The sequence below is a fragment of the Simochromis diagramma genome, unplaced genomic scaffold (genome assembly GCF_900408965.1).
Source record: "Simochromis diagramma unplaced genomic scaffold, fSimDia1.1 OVJJ01000596.1, whole genome shotgun sequence".
Classification (NCBI taxonomy): Eukaryota; Metazoa; Chordata; class Actinopteri; order Cichliformes; family Cichlidae; genus Simochromis; species Simochromis diagramma.
Window position 1 is genome coordinate 8646743 of NW_024387245.1, and position 23795 is coordinate 8670537.

General features: G+C 41.6%; 2 protein-coding genes across 4 annotated transcripts in view; one reads left to right on the top strand and one right to left on the bottom strand.

The window, feature by feature from the left end:
* Positions 1–21656, top strand: part of fam78ab (family with sequence similarity 78 member Ab) — a 29791-nt gene extending 8135 nt beyond the window's left edge. For 2 of the 3 annotated variants that reach the window (XM_040053305.1, XM_040053306.1), the window contains 3 exons: positions 5895–6259; positions 11477–11780; positions 17284–21656. In XM_040053305.1, coding sequence (XP_039909239.1) covers positions 5983–6259; positions 11477–11780; positions 17284–17809 — 1107 coding nt within the window. In that variant the 5' untranslated portion in view covers positions 5895–5982 and the 3' untranslated portion in view covers positions 17810–21656. Of the gene's footprint in view, positions 1–5894; positions 6260–10147; positions 10689–11476; positions 11781–17283 lie in introns of those variants that run through there. The other variant, XM_040053308.1, reaches the window with a different exon arrangement.
* On the bottom strand, positions 766–8918 carry LOC120747441 (inactive phospholipid phosphatase 7). The gene is made up of 2 exons (XM_040053309.1): positions 8340–8918; positions 766–2352 (listed from the first exon to the last, which is right to left on the bottom strand). Exons 1-2 carry the CDS (start codon positions 8812–8814, stop codon positions 1964–1966), a joined length of 864 nt encoding a protein of 287 aa, XP_039909243.1. The 5' UTR covers positions 8815–8918; the 3' UTR covers positions 766–1963.
* Positions 21657–23795: the final 2139 nt, after the last annotated feature.

Here is a 23795-nt window from a genome sequence, read left to right on the forward strand (position 1 = left end):
GTTTGAATGTCAGCAGGTTGTCTTGACTATCTCCATCTCATCTGTTGTGGATGGAGGCAGTGTGCAAAATGTGTGGTGTAACTGTTGGCCAGAGGGGCCGATATGGCAGCCTGGCTTCTGTCAGTCTGCCCCGGGGCGGCTGTGGCTACAACTGTAGCTTGCCTCCACCAGTGTGTGAATGTGAGTGTATGAATAGTGGAATTGTAAAGCGCTTTGGGTGCCTAGAAAAGCGCTATATAAATGCAATCCATTATTATTATTAACTGGTCTGTGAGCCCCTCATGCTTTTGCTGTTGTTTATCCATTGGCAAGTCACAGAGAAGAGTAAAGTTATAACATGTAAAGAGCTGAGGTTGAAAAAGAGTGAAACGTGTCCACTGGAAAGAAATGGTGTAAAATGGCTTTCCAAATGAATAGCCCTCTCCGTATGACATCCCTATGGAAATCCATAACTTAATTTTCTTGAGCTGTGGGGCATTTTACAATCCTTGTGAAGTCTGAAGTAATTAAAACTACTTTTTTTTGGAAAGTTGTCTTAAGAGCAGACAAATAAGCTACTGGTAAACAGAAAGCAACATTTATCCTATTAATTGTAATAAATATTTTTTCCCCCCACATTCTGCTTGTGACAGATCTGCCCAAATCTTTAATCACAGACAGAATAGAGCAGCAATCCCAAACACCCACAGGCACATATACATGAAAACAACAAATTTGGACTGCTAGTGGCATCCTCTTACCAAAACTAAATAAAACACATTTGCATTTTCCTAACGGTTCATTTCATTTTATTGAGATAGAACAACATAGTAAAAACATCATATACAGATCCCTGTACAGCACATACTCACGTACACTAAACTGTTTAATCATACTAAACCAATGAAATGATGGCAGAGTTCATTCAAAGCCATAAAAAAAGGCATAACATGTCCACAGCTGATATTTCAAACCAATGTTTGCTTCTGCTTCGTATGCATATGTTCCCACACACGTGCACTTGTTTTTAGTGAGGCATAGAAATAGTTTCACTGCCATAAACAGTTTATGATCAGCTGATTTAGAGATTTTAATGAATCATTAAAGACCTTTAATGAAAGTGCTGTGGAGAAATATTAGCTTTAAAAATGATTTAAACTCATTAAATCACAAATGGCACATTGATAGAAATTATACTTGAAAGGGTAAGAAAAAAAAATTCTGGGTGATAATTGTACATAAACAGCTTAATTTAAAAAAAACTTCAAATATGATAAACATACGAGCAAAAGAAATACACAATTGTAACAGAACAGTCATGCCACTTATAAAAAAATGTAGACTATCCAAACTGCCTTACTTTCATATATACTTGAATGTTACATACAACAATATAACTCCAAATTTCAGTGTTCAGCTGTGGCTTCTGTGTTTAACTCTCCTAAAATAAAAGAGAGAAAAAAATGAGATCCAATGGAGTTTGGTGTCCTTGATAGAAGTTAAATAATAAATGAATATGAATGAAAGTCTTTTGAAAAAATCCAAACCACTTTTCCTTCATGTACACTTTCAAGAAAACCTGTAGCCAGTCTGCAGATATTTTATTTTGCTTGTGGCTGTTAGTGTTTTGTTAAAACTATGAAGCAGTGTCATACTAGAACTTGTAAAGCGTTATGAAGGTCTTGCGAGCTTCCTGGTTTAGGAATTGCATGCAAGTCAGCATCTGGATCTGAATATTAGTGGGTTCCTGCTTGCAGCCTGCAACGAAAACCTGCTTTGCAACTTTAACCAACGCAGAGGTGACAATTTAAAGGAAAACCCCAAAGACTTGAGCCTTCATCATGAACAGAAGAATGCAAGTCTTGTTGAAACAAAGCCGAGGTGCATTAAGGCTGTTCTGGCAGCAAGTGTTTCCTTTAATTTGTCACCCGTCTGTGTGTTTGATATTGCAAGGTTAAACAAGCCATGTGTGCTAGTAAAAAGCTCAGAAAAAGGGGCTCCAGCTCAGCGTGCTTATGGAAATAAGAGTCTGACAGGTGTTTGATGAGAGCCACACCGTCTCCATTAGGCTAAAATGGAGCATGCCAAGCGCAAAGCCGCACACCATATCTGTTAGGTGGTGCTTGCCCAAGAGCACCCGGGACATGCCCACTAGGAAGGCCCACAGCACCAACAGGATGCGAAGCGGCACAGCCAGCACCAAGTGGGACAGCAAGAACTTGGAGACCATGGCAGCTCGGCTGGCGTGGGCAGCGGGGAAAGAGTACACGTCCATGGCGACGCAGTCCAGGAAGCTCGGTGTCATCTCCCAGGGTCCTCTCCGTTTCACCAATCTCTGGACTCCAGCCACGGTCATCACGTCAAGGATGAGGGCTATCATGACATAAAGAAAGCAGACAGTTAGTATGAATATGCAGTGAAAGTCAAAGAAAATGGTTAAAGGAGTACCTGACTTGCATCATGGTACAAGTAAAAGATCATCGCTTGAAACCATATTCAGAGAAGTATAGAGGTGTTACTGGTGATATGTACATTGATTTTAAGGTAAATGTGATCATTTTGCGGAAAAACAACCACTGTGAGTGGTTTTACTTTGTCTCTCCTAACTGGACATCTCTAAGGTGTGAGATGATTAATGGGGATGGATGTAGCTTTAAAAAAAAAATCAAATGGACATCAACTCAATAATCAGTTTTATATAACTATTGGTCCATTTGTTAGTCTTCACATAAAACAGAACAACTGCAGTAAATGTGTAAGTAGATATTTCGGTGACTAGTACTAACCAGCGAGTAACATTTGCTTCACATACCAGACATTCGGAGACGCCTTTTATAACTCCACAGCACTCCCCAAAAATATTTCTACTCTGACCATCAATAAAGCCATTTAAAGCCATCTTCACACTCACTAAACCAAGCCTACGCTAAATAACTGTCAAGTGTCTGAGGTACTAGTTATACTGCTCTAATACTTGCTATCCTAAAGGGACTGTTCTTTCAAAATCAATCTCAGCTCATTAAAGGCAATACAATGTGTCCATGCATATAAAATCAACTAAATCTGAAAAAGTTCTCTCAGAATCAGACGAATTGTTCTGCACAGTGAATTTAGTCTGTTTAAATTTTACACTCATGCAGTGAATTTTTTCCCAGTTACAAGCCCTACAGGGTCTCACACGGTCTATTTGCAATTTGTGGCTTCATTGCTTTTTGGGCTTGTTACAGATTTGTTTTGGCGTAAAATAACAGGTCTCTTTTACTGAATTTTCTAAACTTTAGAAGGGGGAATTCCAGTTGCTAGGACCTCGTCTGCTGGCTCATCCACTGACTAAAGATGTTTGATCAGTGTGATGATTCCCAGCTCTTACACAGAACACCAACGATGAGTGTTAAAATATGACAGAAAATCATTTGACAGATTGAAGATGAGCCTGGAATCAAAATGCAGATAAAAAAAAGAGGAGACCTTTCATAAGCAGCCGCACTAAAACATCCACAGTACCAATGCTTGATTCTATGTCACAGACATCAAATTGGTGTCATCATTTTGTTAATGAAGCAATAATATATCCCATAATACTGACGCTTAGTGTTGGTTATAGAGAAAAAAAAAGTACCTCAAAGGCCTACAACTTGGAAATATCACCAATTGGGAGGTAAAATTTTGTTATAGTTAAAATAAAATGAGACATAAGATGCCAACTGATATTGAGTAGAGGTGCAATGGAAGGACATTTGGGGTCTTTGCTGCACGGCCCCATTGTGCCATCTCAGCAGACGGGGACGGTGCTTGGAGCCAAACGGTGACGCATCGTATCGGCTGTAAGCACAAGTCTCTTTGCGACTGAGGTTCTCTAAGGTTTGCTGTCACTGCAGACAAACTAAGATTTTCTCTGTGCTCCTGCCGTGAAAGATTGTCTGCAAACCTGCGGTCAGCATTGTGGTTCGTTTTCAGAAGTACGTCATCTAAGATTTGAGGTGATGAACTTAGATTTGCCGTTTGAGGGTGGAAACTCCGATTCTAGGAAGTGTAGCAGGCGTGAGCAGACAGTAGGTCAGGCTGCTACGCGCTGCTGAGAAACAGAAGGAGTAGTCAGTCTGTCGCGTATTCTAACATACACACTGTGATTAGTCAGCTCACATGGACTTATAGTCCTGCTCTATATACTCTACATAGATGTAAAACACAGTAATGACCACAGCAAGCCATTTTTCTATGTTTGCTATTGTTCACATTTACTTTTCAACAAGGGAGGTTACATGTATTTATATAAGGTTTTTTGTATTGGAGGGGGCGGCATGGAGGCACAGTGTTTTTTGTGCCATTTTTGCCATTATTGGAAAGTACAATGCGAGAAAGACACGAAATACAAGAACAAAGGAGCAGGGGGGTGACATATAGTGAAAGTCGAGCTGGTAATCAAACTAAGAGCTTTGGGGAATCCACCTAAACAGCTAAAAGTGGAAAGATTGTTGAAATTTCCGTTGTGAAAACCAGTGATATCTCATATTTTCATCTCAAACAGACATCCCCTGCGCTGCAACACTGAGATACTTCACAAATGCTTTGTCTATATGTGTTTAACATCAAAAAACACCATTCATTTATTGCTTCTCAAAAGACAAAAAGAAGGGAAGGAGGGCTACACAGGTAAGCCCCTTGAAACATAAAGCTTAATACTGAGCTATCTGTTCCATCAAGCATGATGAAAAATTAATTAGAGACAACAGCTGGGTGAGCATGACCTAATCCTGTCTGTTTGTTACTGTCACCCTGCACACAGGCCTCGGCACAGAGAGATGGTTATTCAGAGCACACCGGACTCTCTCTCATTCAGCCTTGTAATAGCGGTGAAATGGATGCTGACAATAATGTTGCAATCTTACCTGCATGCTTAACAGAACCATATAGATGATAATATAACATGAAATAAACTTGAGTACTTTAAAAGTAGAAACAAAGCCACACACACACACACAAACCACACCTGATAAAAATAGGAACATCCCCTCCACAGCTAAGACACGTCTCTGACATGTTTAATAGTCTTTGAGAAGGTCCCAGGTTGCGTGCGAGTAAACCAACTTAAAACCTAAAGGAGAAACATTTCTACGCTGCACAGCACCACGTGTTTGCAACAGTGGGCTGAATCAAACTAATCCCGACAGACCAGTCATGGCTGATTAGTTTCCCCGATAGATAAAAACAAAACATACTTTCAGCGAGTATTTAACATTAATTCCTCTTCCCTCTGTTGACCATGTTGGGATATTTTCTCCCGACAGACTTCAACAGACCAGAAATTATCCTGCAACCAACAAATATTGAGCAAGCACTTGGGGCAAAAAAAAAAGTCCCAAACACAATTCAACAGTGTCCCAAATCCAGAGATTTAATAGCTCCCACTCAGAGCTCAATGCAGCTACAGCTACACAAGATTTGTGTTTCTGTTTGGTCTTTAATCTGTGTTTGGGACTGTGTTTATGTGTGCATGCCTGCACATGAACAAGCATACACACAGGTCCCCCAGACTTTCAGAAAATTTTGATCTGATGTAGTGAGATCAAAATTTTGCTGCAGGATAATATTAAATGTGCTGTAGTAAAGCTTTATGTAGTTACTGATGGAAACAATAACCCAGTACTGAGTCAGTAACAGGACTTGTAAGAGCAACGTGTGAACCTATTCTTAGGAATCTGGGCCTTTGCATTGTTTGTACATACTGTTCCACTGTACCATGGCAACCCTGATTGGAAACATTGATAAACTGCTCATGAACACAAATAAAAACTTCAAAAGAGGATATTTGAAGGGTCTCGAATTGAAAGAACTTAATGTGAAGGACTCACTGTTGTCCAGCTTCATAGATGTGACGCATGGTCAAACTAAAAAGTCTGCTTCACTCAATGCAGCCAGGACACTGCGCTGTGGGACACTGTCACCGGTCCTCAGCCCTCCTCCTGCTCGACACCTACCCATCAGTCGTCCCGGGCTGAAGTGATGGTCCATAGCTGCCTGAGGGATCAGAGTGGTGCTGTTTCTCCACCCAGCCTGAACCTCTCCAGCTGCTACACAGCAATGCCTGATGACAACTTACTCCATGTGGACGGCCAAGCGGGTGTGGACCCAGAAACAATGCCTGCTAACACTGCAGCTTTTCCACCCCTGGTGGCTGATGACACCAGAGCGGCCGGCCACCCCACCATGAAGCCAAATAAACGGACCTCATCCCAGCGTAGGATGCTACAGTTACAGCATTCTCCTTTCCGGGCACAAAGTAAGGACTATGCACTTCTCTTGCGTAAGAACACACAGCCTTAATCTGTCATGCCAAAAACTGATTTTCCCCTATTTGGCAAAAAAAAGAAAAGTATTTAAATTGTTGTAAATGACTTGTTGGTATATAATCTGTCTAACATATAAAGTTATTTTGGGTCACAGAGCAAATTCCTGTCACAAGACAGAAGCTGCAATCAGTTTTTGGCAAAGTGACTTTTTTCTATCCTGCATTTATCCGGGTTAAAAGTTTCACTGGCGTTAGAAATGTCCCTTTCAAGAGTGAGCCGGCCAAGAGGGCAACAAATATAAGATAATAGTTCCATAAAGATTTTCTAATTAGCCAAAAAGGACTGGATAGATTATAATGTCATGTCAGAATCATAAAGACGCTTTCAAAACAGGCAGTTTTTTAATTTTATATATAACTTCTTTCTTAATCTTGTTCACTACAGCCTATTTGCCATTATAAACAACAATATTACACATGAAAAACACAGAAACAACAGAAATCACTTTTTGGCATGACAGCAGCTAGTCTGGTAATGATTAGTTGTGTTTTATTTAGCAGCTCCCCTTTCAGGCCTCACCAACTGAGTATGCCGGATTGCCCTCCTGTGTTCATAATGCCCATTATCCGTTTTAATAAACCAAGATCACAATTTAAAACAAAAAGACCCAGTTATAGTATTTCACCAACCTCATATTTCACTGATGCTGCCGTTTTTTTTACCAATCCCTGTAATTATAAAGGCACAGAAGCAAACCGTCTCATTTTCATCAAATTTCTACTTCCGGACTTAATCATCTAATTCCTTTGCCCTCTAAATCACAGCCCTCAAAGCCTCTAAGTCCAGCAGTTACTGCCCTTCTTAACTGCAGATCTTTAATCTTCTGCCCATTATCTGTGACCTTCTGTTCTGCTAACATGTGTGTATGTAGGAATGAATGAAAGCCTGTTGGCTTGACTCTGTGTTTGCATGTGTAACCATTTAGACTTTTTTAAGTGTTTTTATCCAAATTGTGAAGCACTTTGTAACTGTTTGTTTTAAAAAGTGCTATACATATAAAGTTGTTATTGTTATGTATGACTGCTGATTTTGCCTTTGGGGGCATGGGTCAATTTGTCCGGGCTTTCAGTACAACAAGAACTTCCTGTCTACTTCCTGTTCCAATGAATGCAGACAGATCAAAGAAAGGCAGTTTCCAGGTTGAGTTTCAGCAGATGAAGTCTCTCTTTTGCTCTTGCCACATACAGTTTAACCCTATATGCAATCAGAGGCACCTCAGACGTGGTTGGTCAGTTGATTAGACTACTCGAACTACAAACAGAGTACAAATAGGAACCAGAAAACCTGCGGTGGAAAGAATCTTGCCCACAGATTTCAGATTCATAAGTTTTAATGAAGACGGTTCAGAAGGTTCTGAGTAATTGCTGAGTGATACAATTTGACAGAAACATACTGCAAAAGACAACTTTTGCTTGAATGATTGACTGCTTTGACTGCAGCAGTATTAGACTGTGCTGTGTTACCAGTTTGATTCGAATATACTGTTAAGTTAAATCCAAACCGGAAAACTGAAGATTTACTAGATGAGAAAATGATAAAGGTTACATTGCCTGCATAGGAACCTCAATACGCAGTTGTGATTTCACTAAAAAAAAAAAAAAAACTGAGACTAGGTGATATTTTGTCTTTTTCTTTCTGAATTTGCAGGTTTTCCTCTCTGTTGCTTATTGACAACTGGGAAAAGGTATCAAATGTTGAGATTCTCATTGCTCTACTATAAAAGCAGCAGTTCAAGTAATATTAAGCAGATGAGATACGGTCTATAAACACTTGTGAAATGTGCCTTCAGAAAATGTCACCCACACTTGTTTGTCAATAAACCCCTGCACTGGGAGGCCGAATACACTGAAACTCATTTGGCAAGCTCATTTTTGGCACAGCTGGCTGGTTTCAAGTGTGAGAAGGACAGAAGCGGGAAAGACACTGTGTCACTGTGGGTGCCAGGTATGGCTGCGTGGTGCATTTTGGGTACTGAACGACAGAGGTTGGTGAGTGTGGTGTGGCATTTACCCAGCAGCAGGTTGACTAGGACCTCCTGTCCAGCCAGGGTATTACTCCGTGTGAGACACACGATAGTGCCAATGATCCACGTGATGCCATGCCCCGTGAGAGCCAACAGGGCAACCATGGAGCGGCAGCCTCCCCAGGAGGACGACGTGTAAGCGCAGACCCCCATGCGCTTGGACAGGCAGATGTCAATGGCAAGCAGGGAGTTCATTGCTATTCCTTTGAAGGAAGGGTTCAGCTGCATGCAGTCTTCCTCTGGCATTTTGGTGGACTCTCTTCTGTCCCTGCTGCCTCTGTCGGTAGGTTCTTCACTCTGCTGACTTGTTTGGTGCTTGATTTGACCCAGTCGCCTTGAGCTGCCTCGGCTCTCAGCGGGGCCCCCGCCGCTACAGAGGGGCTGATGGTTGAGGGACATAAACTCAGGTCTGCCCAGGACGCTGTTTCTCTCCCGCGCCCTGGATCTCACACTGGAGGGCATACTGGGGGTGTTGGGGCCAAGTTTTCTTCTGTGGCTATAATAACCGATTGCCAATCTTCAGAAGATAATGCAAGTGGTGCAAGACAGTGAAATGTCCCAGGATAAACCCCCCTCCCCTCCCTACACCACTCCTCCCCCACCTCCTGTGGCCTTAATAGATATATTTAGACACGCTGGAATGCACGTTGTCTGTGGTGTTTATGCCATGCGGGGAGGAAGAGTGTATTGAATAGCATCTGCTCCGTCCAATCCAGAGAAACACGATCTAAAGCACGGAGATAAAAATTACAACATGAGCATTTCGTTACGCACCGATACACCACTAACAGGTGCCTCACTGCGCGTGCTTTTGGTGGAAATCAAGCTCAGTGCAAATTTAAAACAAAAGAAGAAAGAAAAACACTGTGTAAAGAGACTACGAAAGACACGGCGTTGTCATCTTACCGAGCGAAGAAGGGAGAGCACGGGAGCGCGCACATCTCTCTAAATCCTCTCCGATATACAGAGAGGACGTTCACGTATATAAAGCGATCCGCGCAAAATCAGAGGAAAGTTGACAATCACCAAACCATCGACAAGAAAAGGGAAAAGACAAGGCAGCGCAGCGCAGGCAGTGCAGCGTTTGCTTGTTCCTGGCGGATTTGACGTAACTTACGCACGATTCCCGATTCAGCCTGGGCGCTGCGCTCCAGCGCGGACAGCGGAGTTCTCCAAGGTGCTTAAACAGACAGCGCCAGAACGCACAGAAACCCCGCATTCGGCTTTATTACACACAAAGACAGGGGGCAGGGCTTATGGAGGGCCACGGAAACAATTTCAAATGTTCAGAAATGAATGGTAAAAACAAGAAAAAAAAAAAAAAAAAAAAAAAAAAAAAAAGAGAGAAAAGAAAAGAAAAAGCGATGAGCACACAACCTACATTTTTACAGAATTTATCGCACCGATCAGACCATTTGTTGTCTGCTACTGCCACACTACAGCAAAATACATAAATAAATCAAAATTTATCAATCATTTATAATTTATTTAAAGCTGACTGTGATCCACTGATTAGTCAGTGGAAAGACATTTCCAAAAACCCCACAAAGATGATTTCATTTGTCTGTGTCCAAATTTTCAATACCACCCAAAGAGAGCGGACACGTGTCTTAAGTTACCTGTGGGGGCTCTTTTAGGCTCTCAAAAATCACTTACTAATTATATGTTATCAGTTATAATTATAACCTTCTCAAAATGAGGGACCTTTAGCCTCCATTTCCCAGCATGCTTGCAACACTCGCAGAGCGGAAGTGTCGTCAGGAAGACTACTAAAAGCTGCTTCCCAGGCAGCTCAGATAGACCAATGCGTGTCGGGGTGAACCTGCCGAGGCAGAGATGGGACGAGCGCGGAGAAATGACAGCTTGTGCAGGAATTTAGGCTGAACTGCAGCCCATCTCTCGGAGCACTGCAGCTGTCCGCTCGGTCGAACTATGTAACAGTTGGAATTTCTTCCATCAGAGCTGCATTATACATATTTTGTATCTATATATTATTATTATTTTTTATTTAGTTTGACACCTGATCCCGTGGAATGGTCGCAAAAGTTGACCCGGCGCCGTCCTTTTGGATGTTGCGGTGCTCAGTCTCAAACTCGACCAGACTGTCAGCGCTCGGAGAAATGCTACCTCTGTTAACGGGACGCTGAAATTGTTTGCAGTTGGAAGGAAAAGGGAGAGAAGGGGACGAAGAAATAAATAACGGGATCGGTTGTGGAAGGAGATAACGGAATTACCTCTGTGACCGGAGAACTGTGCGAGCCGCCGTTTACGCTGAATTTCTCCAGGATTTCGCCCCAAACAATTCAGTGGAGACTTTCCAGTGAATTGTTTTATAGGTAGACTTTTTTTTCTTCTTTTTTTTTGCATGTTGCTTTGTCGGCTTTAAAAACGGGAAAGAAAAAAAAAAAACAGACCTCAGTTCGTAATTGCACTGCGAGAACCTCTGTTTCGCAGATGTAGCGTTCAATGGTACTTTTCCTTATGAGAAACTGAAGCCAATATTTTAAGTTTGGTGGAACATTTTACGCTTTTGTTAAACGGACTTTCGGCTGCTCCGCGTTACACTAGAGGCATTTTAAACTGTGGGCGTCCACTCTTGAAAACCTCCAATATTTGTGATTAGGATTCTCGTCACCAGCTGGACGCAGTCACAGGGTTATATCTTTTGAGTGCACACGCAAAGGAGAATCTGATGCCAAGCTGTAACACAAGTAGTTTTTTTTTGCGTGTGTTAATTATTTAGCTCATACATGCCACGAACCTTTCCAAATGGACCCACTTTGCCCAAAGGCCAGAACTTTGTGTGGCAGTGTCTTGTAACTTTGGCAGCATGAAAACATCTGCGCTCGGATAAGAACATTTCTGGTGCCAGAGCCGGTTTTGGTGAAGTTGCGTTCACGCACTGGGAAGCATGCGCTCTGTTGCGAAGATTTTCTAGGCCTGCCTTCTTTTGTAGTTTTGGATAAAAGAAAAAGAATGCATGGCTTTTCGTGAGAAACATTGCTTCATATAAATACTTTCTTTGTGCTGGTAAACCATTTTTTCTTCTCTGTTGGGGAAACATGATGTGGAGCCAACTGTGGTGATCGTTTGCTTGTTTCCATGCGTCTTTCCTCTCCTCCAGACTGCTGGACGTTCTTGTGGACTGTGTTGCTATTTAATGCAATGGGCTGCATCCAGAGTATCAGATGTAAGCCCAAGAGTTTCCGAGACAGCATCGTCATCCTGGAGCTGAACGCTACTATCGACTCCAACCCCACCAGCATCGACGAGACATCCGGCGTGGTCTTGCGCTACCGGACGCCGCACTTTCGAGCGAACGCCCGGATACTGGTGCCACCAGTAGCAGCTAAGGAGACGTGGACCATCGGCTGGATCCAAGCCTGCAACCACATGGAGTTCTTTAACACGTATGGGGACAAAGGAATGTGAGTATCCTCGGGTCTTGTTGTTGCTTGGTCAGGTGTAAGGGATGACAGCGCGTTGAACGCATGTGGATGAGATTCAAATATGAAAAAAACAAAAATCACCTTTGACATCATTCCAGCTGATGAATAAATATGTCATTTGAGTTAGTTTGCAAGTGGCATTTTTGCTATTGACACTTTTGGTCAATATTGGCTCTTCTACTTTTAATTAAATGAATTTTATTCCAGTTAGCCAACTGTGAGCTTGGTTTCCAAAAACTATTCAGATTATTTTGCCATTCTATTAGATTTAATCCACGACAAACCACAAAGAAAGTATCTAATGCTCACAAATGTTAGGGAACTAAATGTGCTTTCTAATGTACGAAATGACCCCAACACAGGGAAACAATCACAGCTTCACACTTGTCTTATTTTTGTCTGAGCAAAAGCTCAGAACTTGAAACTATTTAGCTCACAAATGTGACAAAGAGAAGTTAAAATTTAAGAGGCTTAAAGCTGACACTGTTATAACAACTTTTTGGGAGTGCTTACATCTTGAAAATGTGAAGAGTCCAAGTAGGAAGACTTTAATTGGATCAAAAAATCTGCCAGGAACAGTTACTGAAAGGACGTCTAGGTAAAAGGTTTAACCAGTTTAACATAAGCAAATGAGCTTGAGTTCTTTAAGTACGGGCAAAGACGAGTAGCAGAAAGAGTCAGTGCCAGCCACCCAACAGAGCCAGAACCTTAATTCCTGTGTAATTTATGGTTTAAATTGTAAGAATATCTCAGTTTCTGTTTTATATTGCAAATAATGCTAAAATTACTCCTTAGAGGAAATATTTCACAGTAGTGAAACTAGCCTACGGTTGCATGTGGTTCTCCCAGTTCAGCAAGGGCACACGTGTGCGTCATGCAAGCGGAACGTCACATATTAGCATCAGTTTTAAAGAACTTAAAAGATAACTGTGAGTGTGTTTTAATAATCGATAGCTTGACTGTCCCCACAACACATGGGCTTTAAGCATATGCTTGCAGGCTGCAAACGCCTTCAAGAGCTTACACATGTATGAGTGCGGGACACTGATGAGAAATAATAGTTGCTGTAACCTTTCAGATGCCCCCTCCTTGGAGTGGAGTTATTTTTCCATCAGTTGTTATTAATAAAGCAAACATGAACAAATGCTGCTTTTAACTGTGCTCATCTCACCCAGGGACTATAAAAAGGTCTCGCTCGCTCTTTAATTTCCTTTATTTCTCAGAACGAGTGTTTACATACGTAGGGTTTGTCTTGTATCATGTGATAGGCAAACGCAAGTCGATCCGTGTGCTTTATCTGTAGACACTGCAGCAGAGGATGTTTGGGTGCTGCACGACTAAGATTAGAGTCTCCTCCCGGACACCCCACACCCCAGTATGGGCCTGTATGACACAGAGAGAGGGACAGAGCCCAATTACTTTCTGAAACTCAGTGTCTCTGGGTCTTATTGGCCCTTTTATCTGGCTAGATTTTACACTTTCCATCTTTTGTCAAGTTCTTTTTTTTAGATAATGGTATACAAATACATGCTGAGAAGAAAACCCACATTCAAAACCATGCATGCATTTAAAAATGCTGAACTTGAAAAAGACGTTTTTCGCAATACACCAGTAATGAGAATGGCTGCGGTAGTTTGAAACATAGATGAAATGCAAATACATGTATGATCATTTAAACTAGCACCTGTAATTATCTGGTTACGCAGCATATAAGTGGTGGTATTGTACCCCTGCGTTTGTCACCCCCCACCATAAAAAGACAAAAACATAGACACTATAAGCTCGCTGTCACCAACGCCACGTTCCCGAAACAGACAGAAAACAAAATAAATGACGCTGAAGATAAACTGATGGCATTATGCTTTTCTCAAATTTTCCATAGCTGTTGAGATAATATCATTTTGGTAAATTTTGTTTTTGACATTACTGGTAATGAATGTCTGATATCATGACTATATATAATTCCACTTACCACATTTTTTAGTCTTCTCAGAAACCACATAAGGGTACACTCACAACCATTTCATTAGTTCTACTATGCTAGTACCAGCTTGGACGCATTTTGCCTTCAGGATTGGATTGGATTCAAATTCTGACCCTCCCACCCAAATGTTGCAAAGAAATCGAGGCTCATCAGTTCAGGCAATTTTTCTCCAATCTTCTATTGTCCAGTTTTGGTGAGCCTCAGTTAGAAGTTAACAGGAATGGCACCTGGTGTGGTCTTGGCTGCTGTAACCCATTGCTGTCCATGTTCCACCTGTTGTGCATTAAGAGATGCTCTTCTGCAAACCATGATTGTATCAAGTGGTTATTTCATTTACTATGGCCTTCCTATCAGCTCAAAGCAGTCTGGCTATTCTTCCAAACTCTGGAATCAAAGAGACAAGTTCACTCACTGCTTTTTCCTTTTTTTCCTCAGACCATTATCAATAAATCCTCAGACCAGCCCATCTGGCACCAACAACCATGCCATGTTTAAAGTCTTCAACGTGACTTAAATCACTTTTCTTCCTCTTTCTGTTGCTCACTTTGAACTTCAGCAGATTGTGTTGACCATGTCTACGCACCTAAAAACACCGAGTTGGTTCTGTGTGGTTAACTGTTAGATATTTGCGTTAATGATCAGTTGAACTGGTGTACCTGATGAAGTGGCCAGTGAGTGTATAGTAAATGCACTCTTGACTTGAATTACCCTACATGACTGTAATAGATATGGTATATGTATATATAGCACTGTGCTGTATATAGGGGTGTTAGAATGTGCGCACCCAGATGTACAGCAGTGTTTACAGAGGGAAAATCCTTCAATCTCGTGCATTCGAACATTGACTTTAAATCATTGTCCAGTGTTAGGAACGCTAAGCATTTCTTTCCTGCAAAGACAAACAATGAAAGAAAAGGCTGCCTATTCCTTATGTACATTTTTAAAGGCACACTTAGGTTGTAAGAGATGAGTCTGCTACCGCTGCTGAGACTCTCATACTAAGTAGCTCCTTTGATGCTAATAAAACTTCAGTGTACTGTAATTGGACAGAACAGCCGAGGATGGTAATGCTGCTGATTTCTCTGGATGTGCTCGCTGGATGATGTGCTCAGGATTCTGTTTGCATCCATCACTTCTTCTCCCCCGTGCACCCATGGGCTTTTAACGAGGCGCAGTTTATCGAGTTTGAACAGTTTGTGTGTATTCAGAAAAAAAACATAACAGACATGCACAAAGAAAACAACAAAAAAAAAATCCAATTTGTTATAGCTACGTCTTGAAAGAAATCGTATCCCTGTTGCATATAGAACATAACAGTCATGGGAGGAACATTTATTTTCACAGAAAACGGTGAAGCTCAATGATGATGCAATTATCTTGTTGATTGCTCTGACACCCTGTTGTCTTTACTTTTGTTCCTAGTCTTCAGTCTCCGTGGGGGAGGGGGGAAAAAGAAGCATTTCCTGGGCGTCTTTATCATTTCTTTCATTCTTTTTAAAAAATCAAACAGACTGCTTTCCAAACTATTTGCCCGCAACATGCAAACGAGTGTGAGAGCAAAGGTGCAAAAACAGGAAATAAGCAATTTCACTGCTTGCTTTTGTTCGCAGTTGTGATGAGACCTTTTCAGTGCATGGACAAATCTTCAAAAAAGCTTATTTAAAATCCTTTCTTTCGGCATAAAGCTTCAACTTTTCATATATAATTCAGTTTTAAATAGATTCTTATTTAGAACACATTTTGGAAGGCAGCTTTCAGTTTTGACATGCAGCGTACGAGGCCTAAGACCGGAAGAATTCTAGGTGACAGGGAATCACAACTAGCTTTATGACAGCAGCGGTTACAGGTTTTTTTAAGACTTGCCACATGAGCTAAACTACCTCTTCTATAACATCACACAATTCATTCATTAGAGGTGAATAAACCAGATGTCATTTACTGCATACTCAAAGTGGGGGTTTTTGCAAAGAATTTGTCATACAGTTAAACTCAGTATCTTGGTCAAGTTGCTCAATTTTCCACTGATCCATTTCTTTAAAAGTTTTTTTTATTGCCCTTCTATCACCACACATTCAGTATTTCTGTAATACTTTTAGCCATTTACACCTTTTTAGCCATTTTCTCAGACATGGATTAGGCCTAAGGCTAGACTGAACTTTTAAATCCAGCGAGCTTCTCCTTTGAAACAAAGTTTTTAGTCTAACACTCATCTCAATCTATGTCTGGGAAACAGAGTCTGTCTTTATTCACGCTAACTCTGAGAGTTACATGTTAAAACTTTTCTGCTTTCCAAATATAGATGATAATTTAGATATTTGTATCTATGGTCTTGCACACGTAACATTATACAGAAACTGACATGCTCACAAGTCACGGTGTAAAAAATGGCCTAGCAGCTCTTTAAAAAGAGAAAGAAGAAAAAAAAGAGTGGGTGAATCATTTTAGCGTGTCTGCGGTTGTGTCACAAACACGACCTATGGGAGGCCATTTGCTTGTGACAAAGCAGGCAGTGAAGGCGCAAACAGGAAGTAAGCCCTATCTCTGCAGTGCTTTCCCCAGGCGTGATCAAAGTTCCTCAGCGTGTAGATGAGCCCGCAGCTCTAGGTTAATCCTCCTCCGATACATGTGCTTTTTTTTACACTCAATGAAACACAAGCTTGAGGTTTACCGTAAATCATACAGTCATAAATGATGAATTGGAAGAATGTTCAACAGAAGGTGTCAAATAATTTGAATTGAGGAAATGTGTGAGTTCATGACAAAATGGAGAGTTGCTGCAAAATGTTTGGGAGGCATCGTATTAGAGGATGAAGGGATCCTTCAGAACAGAAATGCACATTTACACACAGACACACACGGGCCTGCTATTAGCATGCCTGACATGCTAATCTCACCAACCCCCCTGGGTGAATTCATAAATCACAATGTGAGGCCAGGCGTAGCAGGCTAGTAAGTCACGCGGGCTGGTGATCGCACTGTTATCTCTGTTCTGCTGAACCTCGGTTTCTTTGAACGAAAGGTAATCTTTTTCCTGCTGCGGGCGGAAAATCGATAGGTGGACAGAGCAGAGGTGCAGGGTCGCTTAAGTCGTTCGGTGTCGCCCGCTGTGCATGTCAAAATATTTCATCACTGTATTGGGTTCCAGCTCAGCAGGACGTTACTGCTGGAAGCATCCAGCTGTGAGACTTTGATCCAATTTAATGTTCCTGTCCTGCGTTTGGTAGATAGAAAGAAAAATCGATCAACTGAGGAGGCCACACTTGTGGTTCCATTTATTGTGTATTTACTGTTCTTCATTATTTTTATCAGTGTTTTAAAGGGGTCAAATGACCTAAGATAAAAGGTCAGATTACTGTGCTGCGTCTTTCATACCCTGTTAAGCATTATTATATAACATTTTACATGTGCTTACATCCAGTTTTCCCTTCAAAAACAAATGATTTTAAATAAAGGATCAGTGTCTGTGAATCCTCATCTGTGCCTCCTTTCAACTTCCAGGTCAAGTTGGGAACTCCCTGATCTGCGTGACGGCAAGATCCAGGCCATCAGCGACTCAGACGGCGTCAACTACCCGTGGTACGGAAACACTACTGAAACCTGCACCGTCATAGGCCCCACCAAGAAGGACAGCAAATTCGTAGTCAGTATGAATGACAATTTTTACCCCAGCGTGACCTGGGGAGTGCCCGTCAGCGACAGCAATGTGCCTCAGCTCAGCAGTATCTTCCGCGACCAGAGCTTCACGACTTGGCTCGTGGCCATCAATCAGGCCACCTCAGAGACGCTGGTCCTGCAGACGATCCGCTGGAGGATGCGGCTTGACATAAAAGTGGACCCGGAGAAGCCGCTGGGTCAAAGGGCCGTTCTGAAAGAGCCCGTGGCCCAGGTACAGCCACAGATTCTGGGAAAGAATGAGCCCATCCCCCCCAACGCCATGGTCAAGCCCAATGCCAACGACGCCCAGGTGCTGATGTGGCGGCCAAAGACTGGTGACCCCGTGGTGGTCATCCCACCTAAATACTGACCTGTTTTCCCTCTGACTTTCACTGACTGGCCTTGGATACCTTAACAGTATCATCTTCTTTAGTTTCTTTCTTTTACTCCTGCTCCTCACCAGCTCTCACTGCTTTAACTCTTCTTTTTTTCTGTCTCTATATTCTCTCATGTTTGAAAATGAAACCAGCTCTCAGAAAACAAAACAAAAGACCAGCTGTTGCTTTGAGGTATGGGCTTGAACACTTTCTAAAGGCACTTTTGAAACCGGAGAAAATGCAACTATTCTACCTTCAGACTTGGTCGGGTCTCACTGTGCTAAACTGCAAAAACGAAAGAGAGCATTTGTTTTGTTTTTTTACAGTACTGTATAATTGTTTGAGCCAACCGACGTAGGGTTTGGGAGTCCAGGGCGGATTGAAGTTTTTCTATGACCGTGCGTGTGCAGGTGGATATGCACAAAGGTCATGAACAAGCATCAGTTGTGTTTTGTTTTGTTTTTTTAATTTATGGACTGGAAGAGAAGCGTATTTAATTGTATTTGATGTTATTGCTGTGTTCTCTACATGACAAATTGCATTGGGTGACATACTAGATTTTAGTACTTTTTAAAGAAAAAAAAACATGCAAGACATTCAATCCATGCTGCCTTACATTACATTGCTTTCCACTGCGAACTTCTTAGCCTTAAACAAAGTGCAATGCAGTATGTGGTAAACTCATGCCCGTTCCTTCCAGACTGTTGGCGCTGGCACGTGTGGGTTTAGGACAGGAACCACAGCACTGAGGGAAAACTCGGGTCTCAGATCTTGGCTTGTGGGTTTCATTTACCTGCTGAATCTATTGTCTTAACAAACGCAACTGGCATTATGCACAGACACAGTTACACAACTGAGCTAACTAGCTGAGCTGTGTTTCAAGTGCTTTATGCAAGAGAGGAGATGCTCTGTGCAGATGGACATACAGAGAGGCGAGTCTCATCAGCAGCCCTCAGCACACACACATAAACACAAAAACATGCATTACAACTTGAGCATAAAAAACTCCACAGCTGACCTCATTTCACTTATTTTACTCAAACCTTTACTGTTTTAGCAAAGTAGCAGAAAACAAGTTCTCTTTTCTCGATATTACGCCATCTCAGGGCCCCTTGTTACTTCCTTCCCTTCTCGAATCTTTTTTTTCCACCCATCCTGTCTCGCCTCCTCCTTATCACATTGCTCACATTGAGCAATCAATATCTGTTATAAATAAGAAGGGAAATATTTTTTAATAAGTGGTCAATGAAAACAGCAGTCTGTCTTTTATTTTTTTCTCCTGCAATCTTTTTGTTATCGCGTTTTTATTGCTGCTGCCATTAATTTGCCTTCCAGCTAATTTAATCCAATCATTTGTCTTCTATGTTAACAGATTTTTCTGTTTGTTTCCCCCCCGTCCCTCACCCTCAATCACTTTTAATCTTTATCTACCACCAGTGCTCCTCCTCCCACTCGCTCACTTGTTCACTTCCTCTCTGCCTCTTATTTATTTTTTTCATCTGCTGTCGAGGCTGCAAAAGCAGAGCAGGAGGCATGCGAGTTTGATGCTCAGTTGGCATATAGATGACCCACTTCTCCTTAGCTCTCGCTGCAGAAATGTGGGGCCCGTGTTTTTTTTATTTCACCGCTGGTGCACGACCCCCCCCCCCACACACACACATACACACACATAAGGAAGTGGCTCTGGTCAGCTAAAGATCGACGGTCGATGAAACGATGCGTATTTAAGTGCTAATCTTTGAGAAGGGCTTTGGTGGTGAACTGAAACTGCTTGCAAAAGCGTGAAGAAACAGGCTAAATTTGGCAATAAGGGAGGAGGGGGACGGGGGTCATTTACTTATCAATGGTATCCCAAAAAACGATGGGTTGTGTAGACAGTTTTTCACTTCCAGTTGTTCGAAGCATCTTGCAATTTCCTTCCGCCCCTCCCCAGTCTGTGTGTGTTCAGCGCCAACTAAAGAAATCATCTGCATTCAAGTCTGATCTGCTCGTGCATTTCACAAAGGTCACTGGGCTGCTGTTTCAGAGTCCAAGCATCATACGCTGTATACCACCAGACTTGGTCCGGTCCTTCAGTGGCCCTACATCAGCCACTTTCACTGAGAAAGCAGGCACACACAAATGTAAATAATCACGATCTATTCCACATAGGAGCGGAGTTTAATTAAGGTGACGGGTAACATCTGCGTTTACCTCGAGCAAAGAGCAGGCGGCTGGGTGGAGGGGTGGGGAGCGGGGGATGCTGAATGTGAAGGTGACAACAAACCGGATCCAACTTAGATCTTTGCAGCAGCTTAAAAATAACGCTGGCATTTTCAGAGAACTTGGATGTCAAGTTGCTTCAGCTTCTGGCTTGTAGTGAAGGTGATGCCGCTCATGCTGTGAACCCACCGACCTCTCTCAGGCAATAAGCGGCCCGTCTGCTCCGCGGAAAGCCACGCGATGACCGATGGACACCGTGGATCGTACTCAAGTTGGACCATGTGTAATGTAATTAAGTGCTGACACACAGTCACTGACTTTCAGTGTGTGCGTGTGCTTTAATTCCCGCTGGGAGGATTTAGGCAAGATGAGGAGTTTCACTCATGTGCTTATGCTGTTGTTGAGTCATGACCCTCCCTCTGTCTTTCTCTCTCTATTCACCCATCTCACTCACACACATAAGCAGAGGGCAGGGAAGGTTGTGTCCTTGTCATAAAATGAGCTTGCCCTCACAAACACACAAAATCACCCCGAGGCGAAGGGACCAGCCTGGCTTGGTATCTGTTTGTCACAGCAGTGTCACATTGGCAGTGAGAACTCATTTATCAGCCCGGCACGTGGACCGTCTGAACACATGCACAAGCCATATTCAGCAGCACGCCTGTTTACTAGAAAACAGGAAATGCTTCGCAGCATGTAAACATTGTATTGTAATTGTATTGTATTAAGATCCGAGAGAATTAAAGTACCGGGCTCACAGAGTGGGTGCCTGCCAGCTATCAACAGCATTTATGTAATACTGAAGGCAAAGGGCACCAATTGTCTTCTGTGTGTGTCTCAATCTTTTGAGCTTTGTGTAGATGAAAATGTGTGTTTTGTGTTTGTGCGGAAACTTCAAAAATGCTGTATGTGCTTCCTTGACTAAGCCACAGAAAAACAAAACCACAATGTTGTACTTTTGCTGTACAAATGGTGAAAAAACAAAGGTGCCAAAATTGGACAAAGCCAAAACTATGCATTGTTTTTAGAGACATGTGAACTCAAAAAGCTCTTGGCACTTAGTGACAGACCTGTTTCTTTGGTTGTTTTTTTTATTGAATGCACGTTTGTATTTCCAGAGAAACATTATGAATATAGCCATGCTAGTAGGGCTGTGCCAAGTGAGTGTTTCCTCTCCTAAACCCACACCCTTTACAGTTCCTGTGAGGACTGCTAGCTTTGTTTCATTTCCTTATTTAGTTATCTAGTGAACTAAATTCAAATTGAGTTCACACTCAGGACCACCTGCCTTCATTTTCCGGCTTTTACTTTTGGCCATACCCCACGAAAGTTAGTATTCCACAGATGCTGCTCCATTGTGCTGTTCTCCTCGTGTCAGCGATTATAAGTCGTTGTTTTAAATGTAGCCCAAAAGATAATAGGAGCAACTAAGTGTGTCCCTCCTTTCTTTTTGGTTTGTTTTCTGGAAATACAGCACTGAAACAGTTCAGGCCGAATGTGTTTTTTGGGAATTTTTTTCTGTTCCGCTTTGAGTTTTACACCAATACTTGAAAATGGGTCAGTTCTGGTAAAATATTTAAAACTGTGAAAATGCACACCACTGGGGAAACAAACCCTCAGAAAAAAAAAAAAATATATATATATATATATAATATAAAGAGGTCTTTTTCATGCCTAATAAAATGTAGAAATATTATGCAGTCTGGCTTTTTTTATTATTATTATTATTTTAATTTACACGTGCTATTCGTTACCTGCAGATGTTGAAAACTTATTTGCAAATTATAACCTTTATATATATTTTAATTCAGTGAGGAATCCTATATAGTCAAGGTAAAAAGAAAGGACACCTTAAAGTTTGATATATAAGGAATTAATAAAGGATTATCTGGTCCTTACCAGGTCTTACAATAAGGTAAATACAACCTGAGATGAACAACACACATCACACAATGTCACTTTATACAAATTTCTTAAACATTTCAATCAGGTTGAGATCTGGACTTTTTTAAGCCACCCTGTTATAGTTTTGCAGTTCGGGATTCTTGTTCTGCTGTCATTTACCCAAGCTTTAGCTGCCAGACAGACGGCCTCACATTTGACTCTAGAATACTTTCGTTTACGGAGTTTATGGTCAACTCAGTGACTGCAAGGTGCCCAAATCATCACCCCTCCACCACTGTGCTTTATAGCTGGTTTTTGCGCTGATATGCTGGGTTTGTTTTTGTGTCAAACGTGGTGCTGTGGATTAAGACCAGACATTTCCACGTTGGCCTCACTTGTTCAGAGAACACTGTTCCAGAAGTCTTGTAGCTCATTTGATGCAACTTTGCAAACATAAGCTGTAAGCTGGGTTTTTTTGGAGGAAAGAATAATTTCCTGGCAACCCTTCCAAACAAAAAAAACAAAAAAAATAAAAAATGTATTCAGTCTTTTTCTAATTGTGCTGTCATGAACTTCGGCATTTAAGATGCTAACTGAGGCCTGTATCTCTTGGGAAATTTGGTGTCTTGAATATTTTCCACTTGTGAATAATCTTCCTCACTATAGAATGATGGACGTCGAACTGTTTGGAAATGGTCTTATAACCCTTCCAAGATTGATGGGCACCAACAACTATTTCTTCAAGATCATTGCTGATGTTTTTCCTCCTTGGTATTGTGTTAACACACTCCTGAATACTCCAAAGTCCCCAAAATTCTGCTTTTATAGAGATGCATACCCTGGACCAGTGTATGCAAGTGCATTTGATTTGCAGCACCTGGCCCCTACTAGGAAAGTAACGCAATGCTTCTGCAGGATTTTTTTTTTTTTGTTAAATAAGTAATGACACATAAGTTTTGTAGTTCATCTCAGGTTGCATTTCCATAATCATAAGACCTGCTAGTATTATTCTTATTCAGTCCTCACATGTAAAAACCTTCACTTCAAAGAGGGTGTAGTTTCTTGTACTTTTTACCATGAAAGAAAAAAGCAGCTGATTATTTCCACTGATAAATGTATTGATTTTATTAGTAGACCACTGAGCTGATGGTTCCTTGCTGCCCAGCATACATTCATCCATGTGTGTCACTTCGGGGTGTTTTTCTCTATGATGGATGGTGTTTTCTTTCAATGTGTACAAATCAAAAGGACCAAGCATGCTCTGAATCAGAACAAAGAACGGCAGAATTTAAGAGCTGAACTGAAAAAAATCTTGAAAGCCTGCATGCATACGCACAAATCCCCCAGGCTTCACATACACAGCAGAGCACACAGTAGATTCTTGTAACACTGGTATGGATATTACTACTTTATGTATGCAATTATGTCACATTTTGCTGATGGCAGTAAAGCAAAGTAAATATGGGACATTAAAAAAAGGACAAGAAGGGATTTAAAAAGATAAAGTCCAAGAATGCAGTAAAATATGGCATGGGCTCGTGTGCTCAGACAGTATATCATTTTCACTTGAATTTGATTTAAGAAAGCAGCAAACACAAATGTTTTCTGTAGATTCTTTGCAGTCAGTAGAGCTGTACTGAACACCTGGGGCCAGATGTATAGACAGACACAAATACACACAAAAACCAGTGTACACCTTTTTCCACACATATATTGGTATTTAGAGGAAAAAGTGGGTCGAAAATGTTCTTAACTACCTCACAAATACTTTGTGTACACAGAATCATCCATATTAATATGCTGAATTTTACAAATCACAAACTGCATTGTAAATAATTGAGTGTGTACTAAATTCTCTCAAGCCATTTTGTATTTTACTGTTGTTTAGTGCAT